This window comes from Pholis gunnellus, assembly GCF_910591455.1.
Source record: "Pholis gunnellus genome assembly, chromosome: 21".
Taxonomy (NCBI): Eukaryota; Metazoa; Chordata; class Actinopteri; order Perciformes; family Pholidae; genus Pholis; species Pholis gunnellus.
The window spans coordinates 12735610-12757118 of NC_136548.1; the positions used below are offsets into that span (position 1 = coordinate 12735610).

Consider the following 21509-nt stretch of genomic DNA (forward strand, 5'->3'; position numbering starts at 1 on the left):
ATACACATTAGTGAGACATTTACATTTGCTTGCACACTTCTGTGCCAGGTTTACAGTTTGAGTGACTGATTCTTGCCCTTTGTTTTAATAGTTATTTGCTCAGTAAATAAGTCGTATTCTATTAGTTGTATTCTATTAGTTAAGTCTTCACTGTATAAATGCATGTCAGTCCTGTGAGGGTCTTTTTTTTCCATCAGGACTCTCTCTGTCCATTTTATTTGTGTTTTCTGGTGAATTTGTTCACTAAACCCCAAATTATATCCTACAAAAAACCATGGCTTTATCCTGAAAAGCACATTTTCCTACTAATAGCCAACACAATGTGTCACATTATAAGATGAGCTTCAAATCCAGCATGTCACTGCAGCCCTTGGCCACTAGGGTTCACTCTGGGCCTGCAGATGGTCTGCAGCCCTTCCCTCCTCCCTACCTTCCTACCTACCGCTCGGTTAGGTAGCTGCCACAGAGCGCGTTTGATCGAATCACATGCTTTTCATCTGCAGTGCATGTTTTTGTACTGTGCCAACTACAAAAGACTCACTTTTCCTTTTTACCCTCCCTCTTCGCTTCCCCTGCCTCTGTCTAGCCTCTATCTGCGGCGTCAGAGGAGAAAGGGAATGTGGATTCAATCAAAGAGCAGGGCAGCCATCTCCTCTTATGATTCACTGCACTTCCAGGCTGACTAAGGAGCGAGGGGAGGAGGGAGGAGGAGGGGGTGAAACAGAGCGCTTGGTGATTTCAGCTGCGGTTCGTGCAAAAAGCCACGTCAATCTGACAGCAGACAGTGCGGGCTGTCCTCGCAGGCAGATCCACCCTGCTGCTACACGCAAAGGACGGGCCACCACAGCACATATTACACAGGGAGGGAGAGAGAGGCAGACAGTGAGAGATAAAAAAAAAAGAAAAAAGGTTGAGTGAGTCAGTGAGAGAGGAGGCATCAGGCTAATGGGGCTGATGGGAGGGAGGAACAAACAAAAGCTTCTGACTCCCATCACAAACATGGCAACCCGGAGATTTGCCCTCACATGAGTGCTTGCAAACAGAGCACAAGCCTGCTGACGCGCACACACACACAAACACACACACACACACGTAAGGAAAGACACCCCACTGGCTCATTTTTATAGAGGTAAAATAAATAGGACACGAGATGTCCTCTGAGCGCGCCGACTTTCCGAGGACAAAACAGGATTTGAGCATCGACACACAAACACACCTCCTCTCAAAAGCATCGCACCCAAAAAGGCACGTCCTCTCCTTTCATTTGAACACCGAGCACACCAGCCTCGCTCTGTGTAAAGATGAGGGCTGGAATACAAAAGACATGTACAGATGGTGCCAGCAGTCTCTCTGCCTCTCCCTCTCCTCTCCCTCCCCTCCCTCCCACTCCTTTAAAAAGCAGCACGGGGCTCAGGCGCAGAGGAGGCAGCTGGGTTTTTCCTCCTTCCCACCCGCTCATGCTCTCTCTCTCTTTTTTCTCTCTCTCTCTCTCTCTCCCCCTCCTTCCTGCCTCCTGTTCTTGGCAAGGCAGGTGCCAGGAGACAGGCTGTGCTGTTCCTCCAGAGGATTGATCCGACTTTGCTTCGGTTGACAGAAAAGGCCTCTCAGGTGCTCTTCTCCTGACAACATCACACTCGCAGGTTGATGCAGAGATTTGTAGGTTAGTTTTAATTGAATATAACCGCGTCCAAGTGCGGCTAATAGGTTTACGAGTTTCACATCTATGTTAAAGTGTCCTGCCGAGTTTCAACAGCACCCCTCCCTCTTCCCAGACCCCCTTCTGATGAAGAGAGTTTTCAATTCAAGGGCCTGGCGTCCAGCCAGCATGTTACAGCTCAATTAGGTCCCATTATTCTCTTCCAACAAGGGGTAACTTGCACTTCTTCTGTGTTGATAAACATGTCTCCACAATTTATCCCCTAACTGTGCCACTGTGAGGCCGTCTGGCTGAGGGGACGGTATCCTTGTTTCACACCAAGGCCGACATCAACAGCCGCAGGGAAAAAACAACAGTGTTGAACCGAGCAGCGATATGACAAAACATATCTAAGAGAAAGAGGGGCAGACAAAAAAGAGAAGAGAGAGGGAAGCACCGGCGCTGCCACTTAAAGAGGAATTACTGTACCCCACCGTTAGATAAAGGGCTTATCACCACACAAAATGATCACCTCCGCTGAGCAGAGGCTCTGTCACTGACTCAGAGGATAAACTTCAGGTTTCATATGACGGGAGGAGGAACAGCCAACCCGTAACTCCTCACAGTCTCTCCCTCCTCCTCCTCCACCACCTCCTCCTCCTCCTTCACCCAAGCATCTCTCAGGACAGTGCGGATGATGAACACAAAAGGATTACTGTTTTTCTTCTCCTCTCCTCCCACAGACCAGTCTTTCAATAGACTCATCTGTTTCCCTCCCTGAGAAAAAGCCAAAACTGGAGATAATCGTCTCAGGTGTAGCTCTTCCAAACGACTATTCTGGAGCGAATCAAACTGCCGTTTGGAGCTACAGAGCATCTTTTTGCTCTGTTTACATTGGCCTCCCTGGCGGCTAAGGGTCTCTGTCTTCCATAAGGAGAGGAGCCTATCCTGTTTGCCTTGTAGATAGTCCCAAGGGCCCGGCTGAGTCTGAGCCGTATTGATATTCTGGTGCTCAGCTGCGCGGCCTGATGGTCAGCCTTGGCGAAGGGCGGTAAACGCATCTGCTGGGACTAGATGGGTGGTTCAGTGGCTGGGCCTGTAGCCTCCAGCTTCACTCTCTGTCATAAAGCCCCAGGGAGACGTGACAAATGACATGGACTGCATCTCTGACAGTTGTTCAATGCTCTTTCCAATGTTAATGCTCCCCCCACCCCAACTTTCACCACACATTCAGACAGGAGGCACAGAGATAAACTGCGCTGATTAAATACCTCGATTCCGCCTCTTATTGCTCTTCCAAAACAATAGGGCCTCTAGATTAAAGGGTCAGTCCACCTTAATTACGTGGTGTCTAGCCATTGTGGACTGCCTATGTTTTGAGATACTTGTCTCAGAAATTTCCGTCTCTACCCCGATACAATGGAAGTGAACTTTCCAGAAACAAAGTCATTTTAACTCAAGTTTAAACAGTTTTGTTCAATGTTTTCAAGGGAGCTCCGGCGCTACATGTGTAGGCTGATGATCTCAAAAATGTAACTACACGCCGGGACTATGGCAGCTACGGATAAACCACGTGGGGACGGCAAGAACTGTGACTGATCAGTTTGGGCTGCTTGTGTGTTCAAGTTTCTGATGCCGCTCAAGATTGTCGAAGGTGAATACAACATAAGGAAAGTTGAAAAAAAAATGAAAAAAAACAGCACTCGTATCACAAAGCTACTGAAAGAATGTAAACACCAAAGACGACTGTAGGTAATTAACAATAAATCTGTCTACTGTTGCAGTGGAGCAGCAGTATAAATCATAACCCATGCTCCAGCTATCTACAGTCATGCCATTGCCTCAACTATAAATCCATCTTACAAAAGAAATAGTCCCTATAAAAAACCTTGTGTGTGTGTCAAATTCAATTCCATCCACCTCCACTGTATTAGGGTGGAGGTATAAACAAAAAAAAAAACGTTTTCACTTGGGTGAGCTGGCCCTTGTACATGTACAGCAAATGCAGCGGCTGTGGGTTCTGTTCGAACAACCTGTGGGAGAGGATAACCCTACAAACATGACATGTATGGCTACCATTAAAAAGGTTGCTGCCTCCTCCAAAACATGTTTCTCTGCTCTTCGTCTTTTTCCGGCTCTCCCTCCCTCTTTCCATCCGTTTACTGGCAGGGGGACCGTAGGGGAGGCAGCAGGTAAGGCAGATGCCAAGAGCTCTCATGATCCTCGTCCCCCTCCCTCTCTGCTCCGTATCTAATACACACCTGCTCCCTTGTCAACCCTGGACTTCCACCTGGCATTGCCCCACATGGCTCCGTCACTAACGTCCACACAAACATACAGTACACATCCAGTCATCGCACTCACGTTATCGGCAGCACTTTCTCACTTATTCCCACACTAACTGTAACAGCGCAGTCCAATTTTTGCTGGAAACCTTTTTGAGAGGAATCACAACCCCCAAACGGCTTGTTTGAAGACATTTAGCCAGAAGGGTTGAAAGGAGAACAAAGACCATGAGCAAACTAACAAGAACGGCTCTAGTGGGCTGCACTCTTTAGTTTCTGAGGGAGCTCTATTCACATTCTGTTCCTCCCTCCTCTCTCTCTCTCTCTCTCTCTCTGCCCAGAAAGGTTTGAATGGACACAAGGCCTCCTGCAGGCCAAAGTCAATTAAAATAAGAGAGAGTCTAGGGAGCCCTAGTATCCCTGGTTACTGAAAGCACCCAAGAGGCCATGCAAAACAGCTATGTTTAGTTTTAGCCAAAGAATCCCTCGCTTACAGGCTTCCCGGAACTGTAAAATTGTGGGATTTACCTCATAATGTACGGAAAAAACTACATGAAAACCTGGTTGCTATGACATTGCTTGGAGCCGGTGCAAAAGCTTCCCGCGTAAACTAACGGCTGGATCATAAATCATCTCCTTCTCTGCCTCGCGGCGCTCCGACACAGTCACCACAGAGCCGTGGATGCCCGCCCGGCATCCAACAAACTTCTCTTTCGTCTTTTCACAGATGCCACCAATTGTTCATCAGTGCCAATTTGATAATGAAATGGAAGCGACTCGTCCATCGTGCAGTCTTTTGAGGAGCGGGCATAACAGGTTACAGACCTGTCGTCCGCGCGACATACCAGAGCCGCTCGTTCATCCGTGGGGGATAAGCAGATCGAAGCTCACAGGTGGAACACCTTTAAACACATGGTACACATTTTAGCTCTCTCAACTCTGCAACACTTCCGGCACGGCAGCGAGTGCAAACTGGGTGTCGTTAAAACTGAGTCTGTAAACTGACTTCATTAGCTCAGTTTAAAGTTGGGTGAGTCATTTTCGTGACATATTTGATGGTGAGCGATGTTTTCAGAAAGCTGATGAAGTGGGAAGGATGTGTGAAGTGGGAACATGTGAATGTCATGGCCGCCATGTGGCATCAAAATGTGTATTTCCCCTGAGGTCCCTTAAACGTATGCAATCAAGGAGCTATTTCATTAAGTGACAATGAGCTGCAAGACAAATGACCAAAACCGTAATGACAGTGAGTATGTAGCAGTGGAAAAGTATGATGAAGCAGCTACACGTTGCGGATTGAAAGCATTAGCGCTAACGGTTATAAAACAGCCTGTCTATATAGGCCAGACAACCGCCTCCTGTCTGCACCTCATCTTTGTCTGCTGCTCTTTTTTTTTAACTTGCATTATTTCCTCTGCTGCTCTCTCTCTGGGAAGTCAATGATGTTGGAGTCTTGTCAATGAGTACTTAGGCTCGTTGCCTCATGGGGAGCCAGACTTGCTGGCTAGGTTTTATGGCCCATTTCAGAGCTGCCCCGGCTTAAATACAGCCTCCTGCTGCCCACATGGCCACAATGTCGTGCCATGTCCATCCAGCGAGGAGAACGTGTGGGGGGTGGGGGTGGGGGGTTCTTGGACTCGTGCCAACAAGGTTTTACTGAGGCCACAAGCATATGTGGCCATGTGGAGGCAGGCGACACAATGCTGAAGATTTGGTGTTTCTGGGTTGCTGTTTTGACGTCCTGTGTTTGTTGTTGCAACATCAAAACCCTCTTTAGACTGCGTTACTGACGGATAGAAAAGCTGTCCCTTATTCCCAGTAACTTCCCACTTCTGCATTCGTAACAACTCCAGTATCGAAATATCCAGCCAACCACTGTGATACAAATTTTATATTACGTACATATGAAAATGGAGGATTCCTAAATAAATAAATAAAAATGTCAAAGATAAGATGTTTAAATAAAATCTGTGTTCACAGATTTGAGATAAAGAATAAACTGCATATCTTTAAAGAAATCCACTTTAGACTAACTGAATACCAACTGGAAACCTGAAACAATAAACGCCACACTCTTGAGATGATTTATGCAGATCTCATCACTCCGGCTGACATTTCTTGGTCATGGTTACACAGGATCCAAACCTTCGCCTAAACAGGCCAGGGTTTTAAAAGATAATCTCTCTTGGCACATGCAACAGATCTCTTCATTAAAAACAGGGCACGCCATTCAGCGTCCCTGTAAAGCACGGAGGTGGAAATCTATAGAATTTCACCCCCTGGTGAGAATTAATTCGTTGTGCATTAAAGCCAAACCAACATTGAATCTCCAATCTGTTACTGTACGTCACTCCCCGCTACAGTAAGCTGATTGGGAGCAAAACTCCTTCCTAACCTACATCTTTATGTCTTAATTCAGGAGCTACAATCTGACCGAAGCGTGTTTATAGTGTCTGAGGCCAAGTTTCCTCAAAGTACCATTGCAGTGGTAGCACATTTACAAATCATGTATATTTAGCTGCTAACCATTTTGCAATGCACGCCATTGTGATATTTCATGTAGTATTTATTATTCACTTCATTTCTGTACCGTATGAAAATACATATGAAAAGTATAAAGTTGCTGGAGTTGTGTAATACGTCGCAGCAAACATCACAGGCGCCTTCTGGGCAGAGTTACATTGCAGGTTCAATTGAAAGGTTTGTACTGCGTTACCACAAAGTGATTCATTTTCATTCTTAAAGTTTCATTCTTTTGTGTTTTTTCCCTGTTTTTATTGTTACCTTTCAAAATAAATGTCTACTAATGATCTTGTGTTGCTCTTCTAAAGATTAAAAGTGCTACACTTTATGTGATTAATATGATTCAACTGAAGTTTCAAGAGTAAGCCAACTGCTTTTTCATATTGTACATAAATGAGTTGAAAAGAGAGGAAACATACATCAGCAAAAATCTAAAGCGGTACAGCATGAAAACAGTGAGTAAACACATATACATGATTTGTAATTAAGGAGCTAAAACTTGCAAAAATACTGCCATGGTCCTTAAAACAGGGAAAAGCATCTTTGTTGACTAGTAAACGCCGAAGCTAAATCTTTGTGTGCCGCAGACAATCACATTGCGTTTGGACAAGACAAATCTTTACAAGACTTATCTAACTGATGAAACTTTTTGCCCCCGACCACGCTGAGGTTTCAGCTGACCGCACCAGCACAGAGTGTGTTTTTAACCGTGCACTTCTGCAACCAGATTATCAGATGAGCAGACCTGCAAAGAAGCTGCTTACAGGAGCCAGACTGTTTCCCCGAGCAACAGGCTGCTATTAACAAAGGCCCGGCCTTAAGCCCTCGTCTACAATGATACTAATTAGGCATGGAGCAGATGTGCCCGGACTAGTGCCCACCTCGGGGTGCTGGCCAGGACCGGTAGTGTCACGGCGGCATACGCTGGTGACTGATTCACCTGCGACCTTTAAACAGTGGGCCTGGTGTCAAAGCCTCCCTTTAGTAGTACAGTAGGAACAGACACTGGAGGAGGCTGGGTCGGGTCCCGGCACCCCTCTAGGCTCATTAGAGTCGTCCATATGTGCAACAGTGCAGCATTTGAATAAAAAGCTTCCTAATGATAACACTCAGGCCAAATGGAAACAATGAAACTAAAACCGTATCTATTTTAAACAATCATTCGTATGCTGAACTTATCTGTACATACGTACTGTATGTATGTATGGCCTCAGGCAGAATAAAAAAACCAATACATTTAGCAAACAATGTGTTTTTTTTATTTTTATGGAAATGTATTCATCCCATTCCTTCAAATTGAATTGCTGCATTTCTATTTTTATTTTAATAATTTTAAAATCTATTTCATACTGCAGATGTCTTTTAAAATCCTTTTTTTTTTAAATTCTATTTTATTTTATACATTCTTATTGTGTCAATTAAGCTTCCGGTATTTTATTACATAGTATAATTTACATTTTGCCCTTCTATATGTGCCCAGTACTGAAACTCTGTTGTGTGTTTACTGTATGTAAAATGCAATTTCCTATCTCATTTATGCTTGTTGTCCCAGTTTTCTCACAAAGGTCTTTAAAGTTTAATTATATTGTTGTGACTCTCATGTAAGCTCTGTTCAAAACTCTCACTGTTCTTATTTTTTTTGGAGTGTGTAGTGTGTTTAATTATCATACAAATCACCAAGTGGAACAAGGCATAAACTTAAGATTGTCAATGGCTTTAATGAACAGCCGAGAACACAAGTGTGAACTGTGACGCAGGCAAGATGATAAAACAACATGTGTGACATGCTTCATACTGTAAAACTCTGACAGACAACACAACAGCAGCCATGTAGCTTTTCTAGATGACCAACCAATAAAGAAAATTAAAAAAAGCACGTCTGATGTCATTCCATGTACAGTATGTCGACACGGTCCAGTGTGAGGACATAATGTAAGGACTGTGATGAGGATGGTTGGTTGGATTCAGCCAATGTGCATGAGTTTCCTGTGCGACACACAGCAAGTACCTGAGTCAGACTGACACCTCCTGCAGCAGTTGGTTTCTGTAGGGTTCAAATTTTACATTTTACTGAACTTTACAAACATGTCTAAGATATTCAGTAAATGACAGACATTTGACCAAACCTATGAGATGACGGTGTGATTGAGAAATATATATCAAGTTATAACTCACAGACGGTCTAAAAACCTACAAAGAAGAGAGAATAATTGAACATACTATACTACAAATGAGGAAAAAAAAATATGGATGTAATGGAATTGCAGAAAACTTTAAAATAGATCATACTTTTTGCTGCGTCATGGTAGAAAACGACAAACATCCAGTGCAGGCAATTTAAGGATTTGTGTCATTCCTGCCACTACAAAAAATGACTTAAAAGTATTATTATCATGAATTATTGAGGTATCCGCTAATCAATGAGCCCACCTTTCTCTCTCACTATTGATCTGTAGCTCTTTATCTGAGCAGTTACCGAGGTTTGATCAGAATTCTACGATAGACAACGGCGTGCAAGTATGGTTCACGTGTGCAGCACGGGGGTTGTGAATTGTGCCATAGCCACGTGAAAGAGGAATTATTGCTGCAGTTTAAAGCTCTGCTGTCCACCATGCGAGGTTGATAAAGGTCATAGATTACTTAATGCTTCTTTAATGGGCTGCTTTATCATCGTCCGATACCCTCATTTGTAATCTCTCATAAGCGTCTCACTTTCTGGATCTCTACTAAGAACGCAGGTCTCTCTTATCTGACCTCTGAAAGCATCTTTTCACTGCTTTTTGAACAACACATATAACGATTTCTCCCTTTCTGCAGAAGGTAACTCACTCTGCTGTAGATGCAGATGAAGTAAAGTGTTTCCACCGCTCTGCACACTGATAACCTCATCCACACCAAATGTATGATTACGTTCCGGCTACTCTATGGGATTGATCCTAAATTAAGAAGTCTGCTTTTGGTGGCTGTTGTTTGTTCTTTAAAAGGACTTACAGTGAGATTAACAAGGAGGTGGATGCGCTTGTGATCCTCGTTGATGCGAGGAGGAACTCTGCCTTCATTTACCCATGGCATTCCAATAACATTTTAATACTCGTATTATTTTCAGAGATCCCATCATATATTCCAATCTTGTGACCAATTTGGTATGACGAATATATGTCTTTGAACCATGCTGTTTTGTTGTGCCATCTTTGGAGGATTCAATATCAAATGTGATCAAAATTCTACTTTGGGTATGATCGCAATATATGAAGAGGTGTAAACAAAGTGCATCCTATAATTACTTATTAAGAAAAGCCACATGAAAACTGCCTGCATCATCTGCAAATGTCATCAACTGCTCCTGCATGCCGATTGCTGTTATTGTGATTCGGGACTTTATCCAAGAAACTTCAAAGATAAAGGTCAGTGCAATTTCACACCTCGGTGAGATTGTACAGAGAACAAGAGATTCATTGAAGCTGACAAAACAACAGTAATGAATAGCTGGAAGTGTGTATTGATGTACAGCTATAGCCAGACATCTCTTTACCAACAACGCCTGTTGCAAAACCTCTCTTGTCTTGGCACGTTGGGAGTCGTCCCACAGACACATTTTGGGAGAAAAAAAGAATTGAATAATTGCCCAAACCAGGACTTTACTGTTCAGCTTAACAAAACCCCTCTTAGTAGAGAGAAAGCCAAATGAACAATAAAGAAACCAGCATGCCAGCCAACCAACCAACCAACCAACATATAATTCTCAAGTTAAGTCAATAGGAGAAAGAAATTACATCAGCTGACTGTGTTTCTTAACAGGAGCTCATTCATTGTCTCACCCAAAATCTGTCTTTTGTTAGTTTGCGTAGTTTGTAGGATCCGATGGTGACAAACAATGTCATCACTTATCTAAATGTCCAAAAAAACTTTAAAAATAACCTCTTTTTCCACTTCCCGTCATTGATCTGTATGTTCAATGTGGTTAGTTTCAATGTATAATATACTTCCGACAGAGATTTGGAGCTATGAGGAGGCAAACGAGTGACATAGAAGTAGTTTATTTAGCTATAAAAAGTGTTGAAAACGTACTGAGCATATAGATCAATGGTGGATTGTGCAGCAGGAGTGTTTTGACAAGTTTCTATGGATGTTTTACATATTTTGTTCAGTGACTGGATCACTATTGTAAATGGATGAATGAGCCATTTTTCGAGCTCAAAGACAAGAAGCATTTGATGTTCCCTAAAGATAGATTTTTGAGGGTATTTATTCAAGTTGAACATGAACAAAACAGGTGCATTACCATCTCAATGCAGTAGAATGTTTGAAATTAAAAGCTGATTTCTCCCATTTAAAAACCTCAGTGCACCCCACATGATGGGACCATGAGAAACACTGAATCACTGATCTGAAACCAGCGAATTACTACATAGGGAGAGAATGTGTGCGTGTCTCTGCAGTGAGCCTGGCTGCCTGTGCTGTGTGGCACAGAGGGGAGTGGGTGTGATGAACTGCCAAAGAGTCTCGCGGAAAACGCCGCCTCAAGTAGGTCAGCGCGACTCTGAGAGATAATCAAGGCCATTTTGACCCCTTCTGTGTGAGCTGTAAGTGGGTCAAATGCAGCAGTCAGCTGTTGCAACTCTATCACGCGGGGTGCTGCGAGGCACTCGTCATACTGTCAGAGCCCATTCCGTTAGTTTAAGACGTGGCAGGGTGCCCGCCTGCACCTACCAGTGCAGGAATCAACCCCCCCCCCATACCCTGCTAGGGGTGAAATAATGTGAAGTTACTCTCAGCGGCATCAGCGGCAGATCCACCTTTCCACTTGTCACTGAATACACCCCCCTACAAACACAACCCTCTTTAACTGTTGTCTCCTCCTTTTGACAGCTCGCAGCTCTGTCCTACTCACAGCAGCAAAGACTCCCCCCCACCCCCACCCCCACCCCCCCATGTCTAAAACGCCACCCGCATTGTAACCAGACTATCTCCAGCAATGTCCCTGCTCATTTCTCACTGTTAGCTGCACAGAAAAGAGGGGAACTCATGTGTCTAGAAACACTTCTGAGCATAAATCTGCAACAGCAGAACAAAGGCGATACAGGGCAGCCTTAATCTCTGCACTACTGAAGCCAGCAGCTATTTTAAAGCTCTTTCTCGGTGTCTCTCTATCCCTCCCACCTTCCTCTCTTCTCTCTAACATTCTTCCTCTCTCTCTCTCCCCCCCACCCTCCCTCTCTCTGTCTCCCCCACCCTCCCTCTTCCCCTACATTTCCCCCGATGTCTCTGGGCAGCAGCTTCTCTCTGTTTTCCTCTCCTCTCTCCCTGCGTGTCCAGTGACTGACTGCACAATACACATCAATTATTCATGGCTGCTCTCTCCGTTTCGCAGGCAAAACCAATCACAGATGGAGTCATTGCTAATGGGCTCATGCTGTACTTGCCACCGGCTTCTTTGCACTCAAGCAACAAATACCCCAGAGACAATGAGAGGGAAAACAGGGATAAGCTGTAAAAAAAAAAAAAAGAAAAAAAAAAAAAAAGGAAACTTCATACAGCACTAACAGCCACAAGAGAATAGGAGGACACACGTTTGTGGTCAGAGAAGAAGAAAGGTATCGTCACAAATAATTTAGCAATATTAGGAGCTGGCTTCTGCAGCAGTAAAGGGTTAAAGACAGAGAGGCTGGGGGGTGGGGGTGGGGGGGTGGGGGGGGATACAGGGGGGGGGAGGGAGGGGGGGGGGGGGGGGGGACAGGCAGAGAGGGAGAGAGAGAGAACCAAATGCTTATCTCCTCACCTCGGATGTATGCAGCAGTTATTGATGTATCTTCTTTTTCTGTCTAGTGATCCATTGCTTGCTCTCCCAATACACACATCACACAGAAGCAGCCACAGCCACTTCGCCAGAAGGGAGAGAGGGAGGGCAGGGGAGGGGAGGGGAGGGGAGGAGGAGGGAGGGAGGAATGGAGAGGAGAAAAAAAAAAAAATGCAGGCGGCTCACATTTCAAACCTGCAAAGGGGGGTGGTGCCTAATGTGCTAGACAGCCTGCATCTTGGCCCGCGTCCAGAGCAACGAGTAAAAGAAGCCTCAATCAATTCATTTAAAGCAACATTTGCTATGAGGGAAATGCAGCGCAAGTACCGGCGAAAAGTGGCAATAGAAATGGTTCAGGTGGGTACATTAAGCAGTGATTCCAGCCCCCAAAACCTTGTCTTTGCATAAAGTCGGCTTAATCCATCAAACTGGTCATTGTAATTAAGGGGCATGGGGGAGGAGGAGGAGGAGGAGGAGGAGGAGGCTGGCTATTGTGGCTTCCTGATGCACTGAGTGTTTAAATCAGGGAGGGAGGGGCCAATTAGACCACATTCGTCTTTCAGCACACTTGAGCCACGGTAAGCTTTTGGATAAATAATTACACACATATAAAACATGTAAACTGTGGGTAGACACACCACCTGAGGCAGTCTGGAGCATCTATTGTCATCTGCAAATAAAAATACTCAAAACACTCACCGGCAGCGAGTCGATTCGGGTGTCAACTGATCGGTGGCTAAAATACAATAATATGCATTTAATTAGAGACACAAGGTGCAATGTTAATTAATTCTAACATGCAAACATCCGATTTTGTTGCACTGCGAATTACAGAGCCATATGGAGTGGCTGAAGATGCTACCAATCACCTCCTGTTGCCACAGACATAACTGCGACAACTACAGAGAAGGACAGACAAGCTCAACCGCACTTATCTCTGGTCTCTCCCGTCTGTATTTGCTCTCCTAGTATTTACTATCAGCTATGTGCACGGCAAGTGACTTATAGCCCTAAATCCCTACAGCAAGTCAACACATCCATCATAGCTAGCTGGAAGACTTCACATACGGTGATCATATACAGTAAAACAGTGTGTCCAAAGTGGACACAGTGTAGATTTATAGCGTCTGTGACACACTTATTATATATAATAAGCCTTTAACCTAGTAGACTCTGACGAGGGTCCATCTTTACAATCTGCTGCAGACAAGACCCCAAATGTATTCTGAGGAAATGTGTATAAAGGAAAGCACAATACATCGTTTGAATAAATGTTTGAATAAACGTGCAGCTTATGGAACATTATCTAAATTTAGTCAACATGGAGATTTAAGTTGAAGAGGTTTAAGAAAGAAAATCACACCCAGAAAATAATGATTATCAACTCATCTGATTTGGAAAATTTGTTTTAGTGGTGGACTTGTAAAGAATAGTGCAGACCTCCAATGATTATAATGTATGAGGTGTTTATACAGTAGGTGGGGTGAGTGAACACTCCTTCTTAGACTGGATCTCACTCCTTGGACTAAAATAATTTTACCACTTGAGGAACCACGGCTGCCTCACCACCATCTGAAATAAAACTTCCACACATGGAAAATATAGTCTTAAATGTGTATTTAAATCGGATTAACTAAAAGGTTGTTTCGTTTTCAGATACAACTCAAATGCTGCTGACAGTCAAACAAGCTCTCGGCCACCAACAATGTGTTATTCTCTATTTAGGAAAAGCCACAGCTAAACTATATGTTGAAGCACATCGGGTGGAGAGATGGACAGAAGGTAAAGAAAATAAAAAATAGAAACAACATTTTAGTGTGGGGAGTTCTGGGAAGAGAAATTACAGCCCTTCAGGCCTGTGTTTGTGTGTATCTGACCTCTGTATCGTGTGTACAATCAGAGACTTTTCCACAGGCCAATGACAACTGGAAGGCAGACGTATGATCAGCTCTTTAGACGACAGTTAATTTACCTTAAATTTGCACTTAAGCAAACTAATGAATTCAACCACGTCAAGCGTAAAGAATAAAAGATTGACGGCACCCTTGAAAGACGTTCTTCTTAACGGTCTTTCTTTAAAACCGGCACACTTTCCTTTCTTTGGAATATCCATAAATATATGTCTTGAAATAAGATTTACTAGCATGAAGTTGATATTCCTCTCTTCATTTAGTATTCATACTATGCAGAAAACTCTTTGAAATGTTCGTGTTACCACAGTCTAAACTGCACATCCTGCACCTGTGGCATGTCTTCACGCTGTACATATTTCGAAGCATATCAAAAGTTCACTTTATTTGGCTTTGTTTTAATAGATTTCTAGATTAATCAATTGGTCACACTGCCTGTTGATCTACAACCGCAAACATCCCCTCTCACACTGCCAGAGGTCCCACCACAAAACGTCCACTATCACACCAACTAAACCAGATGAAACAGAGGATATTTTCAAGATTGTGGTTAAACTACAGCCCACAATGTCTTCGGATCAAGCTTGAATACAAACCTGCATGTGTGAAACATGTATAGAAACAAACCAGAGCTGAAGCCCAACTAATTATCTGTTGAATAGCTGGTTTACCAGGCGTTTGTTACATGAGAGAATGAACTGAAAAACTTTGACTGGTCCCCGTCTCTTATAAGTCGGTGCCTCCTTTCACTCTTTAGAGCTGAGGAATTCCAAGAGCTTGCTGAGGCGCAAACGATTGGGAATGTGCTACTCTGACCCTCTTGGGGGGGAGAAAAAAAAAGAAATCGTGATTAAGCGTTTTGTAGACGCTCCCGAACCACACTGAACCATCCTGCAGAAAGGGTGTGACACTGATGAAAGAGTGCTAAGAGGGCTTGTAATGTACCCTGTGATGGGAGAGAGAGAGAAAGAGAAAGAGAAAGAGAGAGAGAGAGAGAGAGAGAGAAAGAGAGAGAGAGAGAGAGAGAGGGGAGGCCCTGATGAGTTTATCCACACCGAGCAAGTGATCCCCCTGCTTTGATGTCGGCTCCACGTGCATGGCTTTGCCCTGCGGTAAGACAGTCCAAGTAATCACAGATTAATAGAGCAGGCTAATCTCAGTCACAAAGAGGTCACTTCTAGCAGACAGATGCCCCTCCCCCAGCCCTGCCCGAGCATTGTGGGTCGCCTGCAAAAAGGCAGAAAGGACTACAACTGGCCGATCCCCCGGGGTACATCTATTAAAGAGTATGATTCACTAAATCACTGTGTGTAGCGTTAACATCTAAACTGCTCACTTTGCTATAAATCAGGTACATATGCTAACTGATAAAATCAATAGGAGGAGATAATGAAGTCTTCTTCAGGCGAGGAGATGCGTTTTGCTGGTGTCATTAGGATCAAGGACTAGTTTTGCTTTTCTAAGCTTTTTTCTTACAAAGAAATTTAAAAAACGAATGTGTTCAGCTGTTGCAGGCATTACATGATGAATATATTTGTCAAAGTTACGACCTGTTTCAGCTGTAAGTTGACCGTGAACATTGATTTCCTACTGCTGAAAAACTGCTCTTTCCTTCCCTTCGGCGCAATTTCCCCCTCAATTTTCTCCCATGTTCGGGAGAGGAATTTGGATGACATAACAGAAATGTAATAGAAAGACCATGGCGCGTGTCAGAGCCAAGACAAGTTAGGCCTGGTTAAAATGGGACACCAAATCTGATTTACTTATTAGCGCTCAGCCATTGACCTGATGTCCTCTGTGACAGACAGCCCTGCTTGTAACTCCCAGAGATCGGGCTCCCACCCAGTTATAAACACAGATTTTCAGAGCAGATTACAAGACGCACGATGTGACTGAGCCAGCCAGCAGTTATGAGAGTCAGGAGTGGCTTCAAATGCACCCTGGACACCTTTCCTGCTTTTTCCTTTTGAGAAAGCTCCGGGGCTTTGGGCTACAAACGCCCCTTTGTTGTGAGATAAACATAAGGTGGAACAGTTTCAAGCTGTCTGAATACAGAACAATACAAAAGCTTGTCATGCATCAAATGGTAGACTGTCGTATTTATGACTGAGCTCAAAATTTGAAGACAAAAGCAAACTTGGATCACATCCAGGAAAACAGTCAGATTTGGCGAAATGAATCATCGCTAAACGAACATCATGCACACTGTATTCAGTTACACATCAGATTCACCTCGTCTTATGTCCTGTCTAATAGCTTCTAAGATTTATTCCCTCAGTGAAAACTATAACTCGTCTGTCTCCCGTGTTGGATGGCTGACCTGCTGCCGCCATCCTGGCCCCATCATGTGACTAACTCCCCCCCACCACCACCACCACCACCACCACCACCACCACCACCACCCCCCATCATTTGTCAACAGCCCTGCAGGATGTTGGGGAGTAGGTCCTGCCCCTGGGGCCCTGTGGGGAGTGTTGTTTAAGAGCCATCTCCCTGGGCTGCCAGAGAGGTCTTTCTCTCCGGCTTTACAACCTCCTCGACTGGGGCCTCCACTCTAAAGAGCTTCTGGGAGCTTTGCAGGAGAATGTCTCCTCAGTGGTTACCACTGACTCTCTCTCTCTACAGGCCTCTCAAAATATCCATGCATACAGGTTCATAATTGTCCATGAAATGCACTTTGGGATGCTGCCTAGACTGGAGTACTTGCCGGTTTCCAAATGACGACTATTGCAGAAAATTATCCAGACAGAGAATCAATTGGCAATCTTATGTAAGCCCATAAATTAGGGCCTGAGATTTGATTTAGCATTAAGTAGAATTAGAACATTTGGCAGTATAAGTTAATTGCAGGCAGAGAATGATTCTCCTCTCGTGGCCTGCAGAAGAGTGACAGTGCGTGATTTGAAGCCTTCATGTTACCACGTATGAAACCACGGACGCCGTAAATCAGAAAAGGCAAAATACAAGAGAAAATCCAAACAATATGTGGCTCTTGACTTTCATGTCCTAGTCAACTTAAGATGGCTCAGCAAAGAGGCCGAGCGCACAGAAGCAACTGCTCAACCCCGCTTTCCTCTTAACCCAAGACAGGTGGAAACCACAAATCAAAAAACTGTAAAGGAGCACAAAATATTCCTGTTATCTTCCGAGCTGCTGACAGCCGATACATCTTCATTCCCGTCGTGCTTCAGCAAGCTTCTTTTTTTTTTTGCCAGCTTGATAACAACATTTAGCAGTATACATCTGTCCCAATAATCCATCACTGTACTAAGATGACGGTGCTGTGTGAAAACAGGAACTCATCGTCACCGATAAAGTATCTTTTTGTTGCGCGTGACAAATTGAGTATTCTGCTGTACGCACTTTGTCTTAAAACTCCAGAGAAGAAATCTAATTTGGCTGTAGCTCTCTATGTTGTGAACAAGTTTGGAAGTGAGATGCGACATGAAGAAGGGGAAGTTTATGCAGATATTAGAGGGCAAAGGAAAAGGTATTTTGCCTCACTATTTTAGTTGAAAACAAAAGAAAAAGACGTCTGGGCTACATCTAGGCTACGTGCCATACAGAGAGCCTTAAAATAATCTAAGATCATCATTTGTCTCTTTAAATCTTTCCAGGATTTTCGATAAGCAACTTAAAACGTTAAAAAGCCATGAATTAAACATAACAGAGACCATTCAGTCTACTTGAAATGCTGTCCAACACAGTGAGGAGTGCAGTGCTTTTCTGGAGTATCAGGCTCCTAAACAGTCTAGTAGTGATGGGTGGGTATCATGAAATGCTGCCAAGAACTCAGGCAGGAACTTTGAGCTCAAACAGGCCAGCATGGCCAGATGGCCTGAGACGGCGGTTGAGAAAACTCTCGTCTTACCTGCTGATTTTGGAGTGAATTTGTCCCTGTTGGCAGCGCACACGGCCAGGAGCCGGTAGCCCAGGTCCAAGTCGTAGCCCTGCTGTGCTGCTACTCGGCTGACCACCTGAACACAACGACAGCAGGAAGCACTCAGTCAGGACATTGTGATATTTTCTATTGTGGTGTGAGGTTCATTCATATTGTGGAGAAAATGATTAATGACACAGAGACTTTGAAAGATAAAGAATTTCCTCGTGTTGTTTCTTGGAAAACACCAACACATGTTTAACATCACGGAAATATTATCATGGTGTACAGGTAAAAAAAAATAAAAATACAGAAGTTTTATCAACTCATTTAATGTTTTTATTTTCCTTTTCTATTATGTTTTATGACTATCTTTATTCCTAGAAAGAAAGTCACAAAAATGCCAATTCGGCTTTCAGCTACACAGCAGAAACATGCAGCAAGGGCTCAGAAAGTGATTACTTCTTCCAGGGCTGCACAATCCTTTAAATGTGTTATTTGATTTTCAGAACAGAAAATGTTTAAAAATACGAATCTGCATCTGCATACACATAGTGACAGACAATGGTGAGATTTATGTGCCTCATCATTCAACTGCAGAAGTTGACGATTTCATCTGATTCCATGGCAAATGTGATGAAAAATTGCAGTGTGATTTCTTCAGTCAAGCTGTAATACAAATGATAATTAAACAGGAACGGAAACAACATCTCCTTGACCAAAATGATAATACTTCCATACTTAATAAAAACACATTAAATATAGGTCCATCCTGGTACTTAAACGCATCAAAGGACCTGTCATTTTGTCTTCACAATTCCCCAGATTCTGACTGTTACATAAGACTGCAGTTTTGCAGCTTCAAAGATCCAGTTCAACTTAAAAGATAAAGTCACGACTATTTCATCAGTTCCATATGAGTCGGTGGACAAAATGTGGCCTCTGGTGCCGCGATGCCCACTGAGAGGAAACATTAAGAGAAACATCCACATGCTACAGGAGGTGATGTAAATCACCCTTATGTGGCACATGTTGCTTTGATTTACCATCGCCATTATCAGCTCAAAGAGACCCACTAAAGACGTTAAGACCTGAAGGACATACCAAGGCCTGTGTGGATCAGCGTGCCTCACTAGAGACCGATTCTTCTCCTCCGCCTGGTTTTCATAGCCGCGATCCCGAAAGTTCAAGTCAAGCCCTGAGGTAGCACAGCTGAACACTGCTCCCTGCACCATATCATTATCTCCTGTAAGTATAGTCTTGACGTGACACCAAAACAGAGTATGTATATGTGGCCTTTATTTATAGGAATCCCCCATTAAGAAGAAGATATACGAGTATAGGCTGTCTAATTACAATCTAAACTTGTGAGGGACATTTTGCTGAATGGTAATTTTAGTGTAAGAAGTTATAACAAGTTCTAATTTCAGGACTTCAATTGTGCACAGTCTGTGGAGTGGTGGTGATGGATTGTCTACATATCAAAGTCACTCAGACTTTATGCTGTGTATTTACTTTGTGAAACTATCTGCACACCAAATTATTAATTCATCATGCTTCAGAATACATTTACCATTATATGTAAAACATTGCCAAAAGCCGCCTGCTGAAACTTTTGGTGTAAAGAGGCAGATTATATCTTATTAACTCCTATATTAAGATGACAAATAATCTTGTTTGGGTCTAGCACCCTTTTTCTTCAAATGTTTTAGTTTTTAAGGTCAATTAAGTTTCGTAGTGAACTGATCTTTAGGCTAATTTCAAGAAAGCCCATGACTGACTGTTGTTTGGTAAAATAGCTAATTTCTCTTGATGACAACATATATAGCTGTATGTAGAAGACGATATTTTTGCGGTGCAGCCACATGTCTGTCATCGCCAAATGCCAACAGGTTGAAGTGTTTACCATTACAGTCTGAGACCGGGTAATTTCACAATCACATCAGGTTCTCTTGTGCTCCCTCCCTGTGTGGTTCTTGCCAAGATCTATACAACCCATAAACTAAAAGGAAAAGCCTCGAGATTTTCACGGCAGGAAACAAATTGAACTGGCGAAATGGAGGAAAAGGCACCTGCTGCTGCACATTAAAGCAGTAACACAAACAATTACTTGAATGGAGGGATGTGTCGGAGCGGTTTCACTGTGGTGCTCGAGTACAAATCTCTCGGGTTCCTTCTCTCGCTGTAGCCATGCTCGCTCGACGGGGTTACAAATTGCACCCAACAGGAGCTATATGTATCTCTTATCTACTGCTGGAGGCGGTATGGAAATGAGCATGTTAAAAGCACAGAATGGCCCAAGGTGACAGGTGAGTGACACATCCGCAGTCCATCCATTGTTCTACCTGACTGTCTGTTCTGCCTCTTGGCCCAAAACTTCCAGAGGACAGACAGTCATCTCTTCATTTAGTTTCTCTCCTGTCTGCACTGAAACAGAATAATTCATATACTGGTCCCCTGTAGGTTTGACCTGTTTGTAGTTTGCTCCTTTGTAGCGGACGGCGGCTCAGCTTGGACCCAAAACAGTTCAAATAGATTCCAATGGTGGCCAAGAGCCATGACAAAAACAAACAAGCAAAACCAATCCAAAAAAATCACATCATTAGAAACTTTTTAAAACACTCTGTATCCATAAGCTTGGCATGTTCCAAACACTTATATGTTTGACAGAAAGTGGATAAATCAACAGCAATTTGCTTTGCACAGTTAGCTCAGGTATTTGCACAAAACAGCTAACATATGCTGTATAAGCTGTGTATTTAGCTAACATTGGTTATGGCTAGCAACAAACAGAAGCTGTGAGAGTGTTGCACAATGGAGGACTAAATTTGGAATTGGTTTGAGAAGTTTCTGTGGAAGTTATTTGTTCACCATTAAAACTGCATCTCCATTGGAATCCATTGTAACTGCTTTAAACTCAAACTGCTGTCCTTCACAAAGGAGCGAGCTGCAAACCTTTCAGAAACACCTTAAAAAGCCAACGGATGGTAAGTGATACACTATGAGTTTTTTGGTGGAGTATTACTTGTTATATAAATTGAACATGAGAAAGAGAAGAGGATTCTTCCAACTACAATTTACCTCTTAAGACAGTTTTGTATAAGATTGAGTCTGATATGATCAAATTACTTCAATGCATTTTGCTATTTGCTCCAAATCATTCTTTATTTACAGTATACTCCAAACAGTTTTCTTTTCCAAATGGGATATACATTATTACATTAATGAAAAGCCCCTAGGCATTTCAGAAAGAGAATTAAGGGCTTTGTAACTGTATTTCTCCATAAGCTCTGATTGCTTTGTGGTTTGAGGACGTTATTGCTCTCCTTTTCGTGTTCCAGTGTGCCGATTTCAAAGTGCCACAGCACAAGCTGTAGCTGAAGTCACTGAGAGGTGACTGAATCTCAGTAGTTTGTACAGGGTGAAATACTTTTTATTTTCCAGAGACCTCAGTGAAGATCAGGCAGCTAAACATTAG

At 43.3% G+C, this 21509-nt stretch overlaps 1 protein-coding gene across 1 annotated transcript in view; it reads right to left on the minus strand.

Moving 5' to 3' along the window:
* The window catches only part of LOC306713322 (zinc finger MIZ domain-containing protein 1-like), a 105193-nt gene that overhangs the window by 10883 nt on the left and 72801 nt on the right, over positions 1-21509 (minus strand). Inside the window, exon 5 of the mRNA XM_079182976.1 lies at positions 18023-18128. Coding sequence (XP_079039102.1) covers positions 18023-18128 — 106 coding nt within the window. The remainder of the gene's footprint in view (positions 1-18022; positions 18129-21509) is intronic.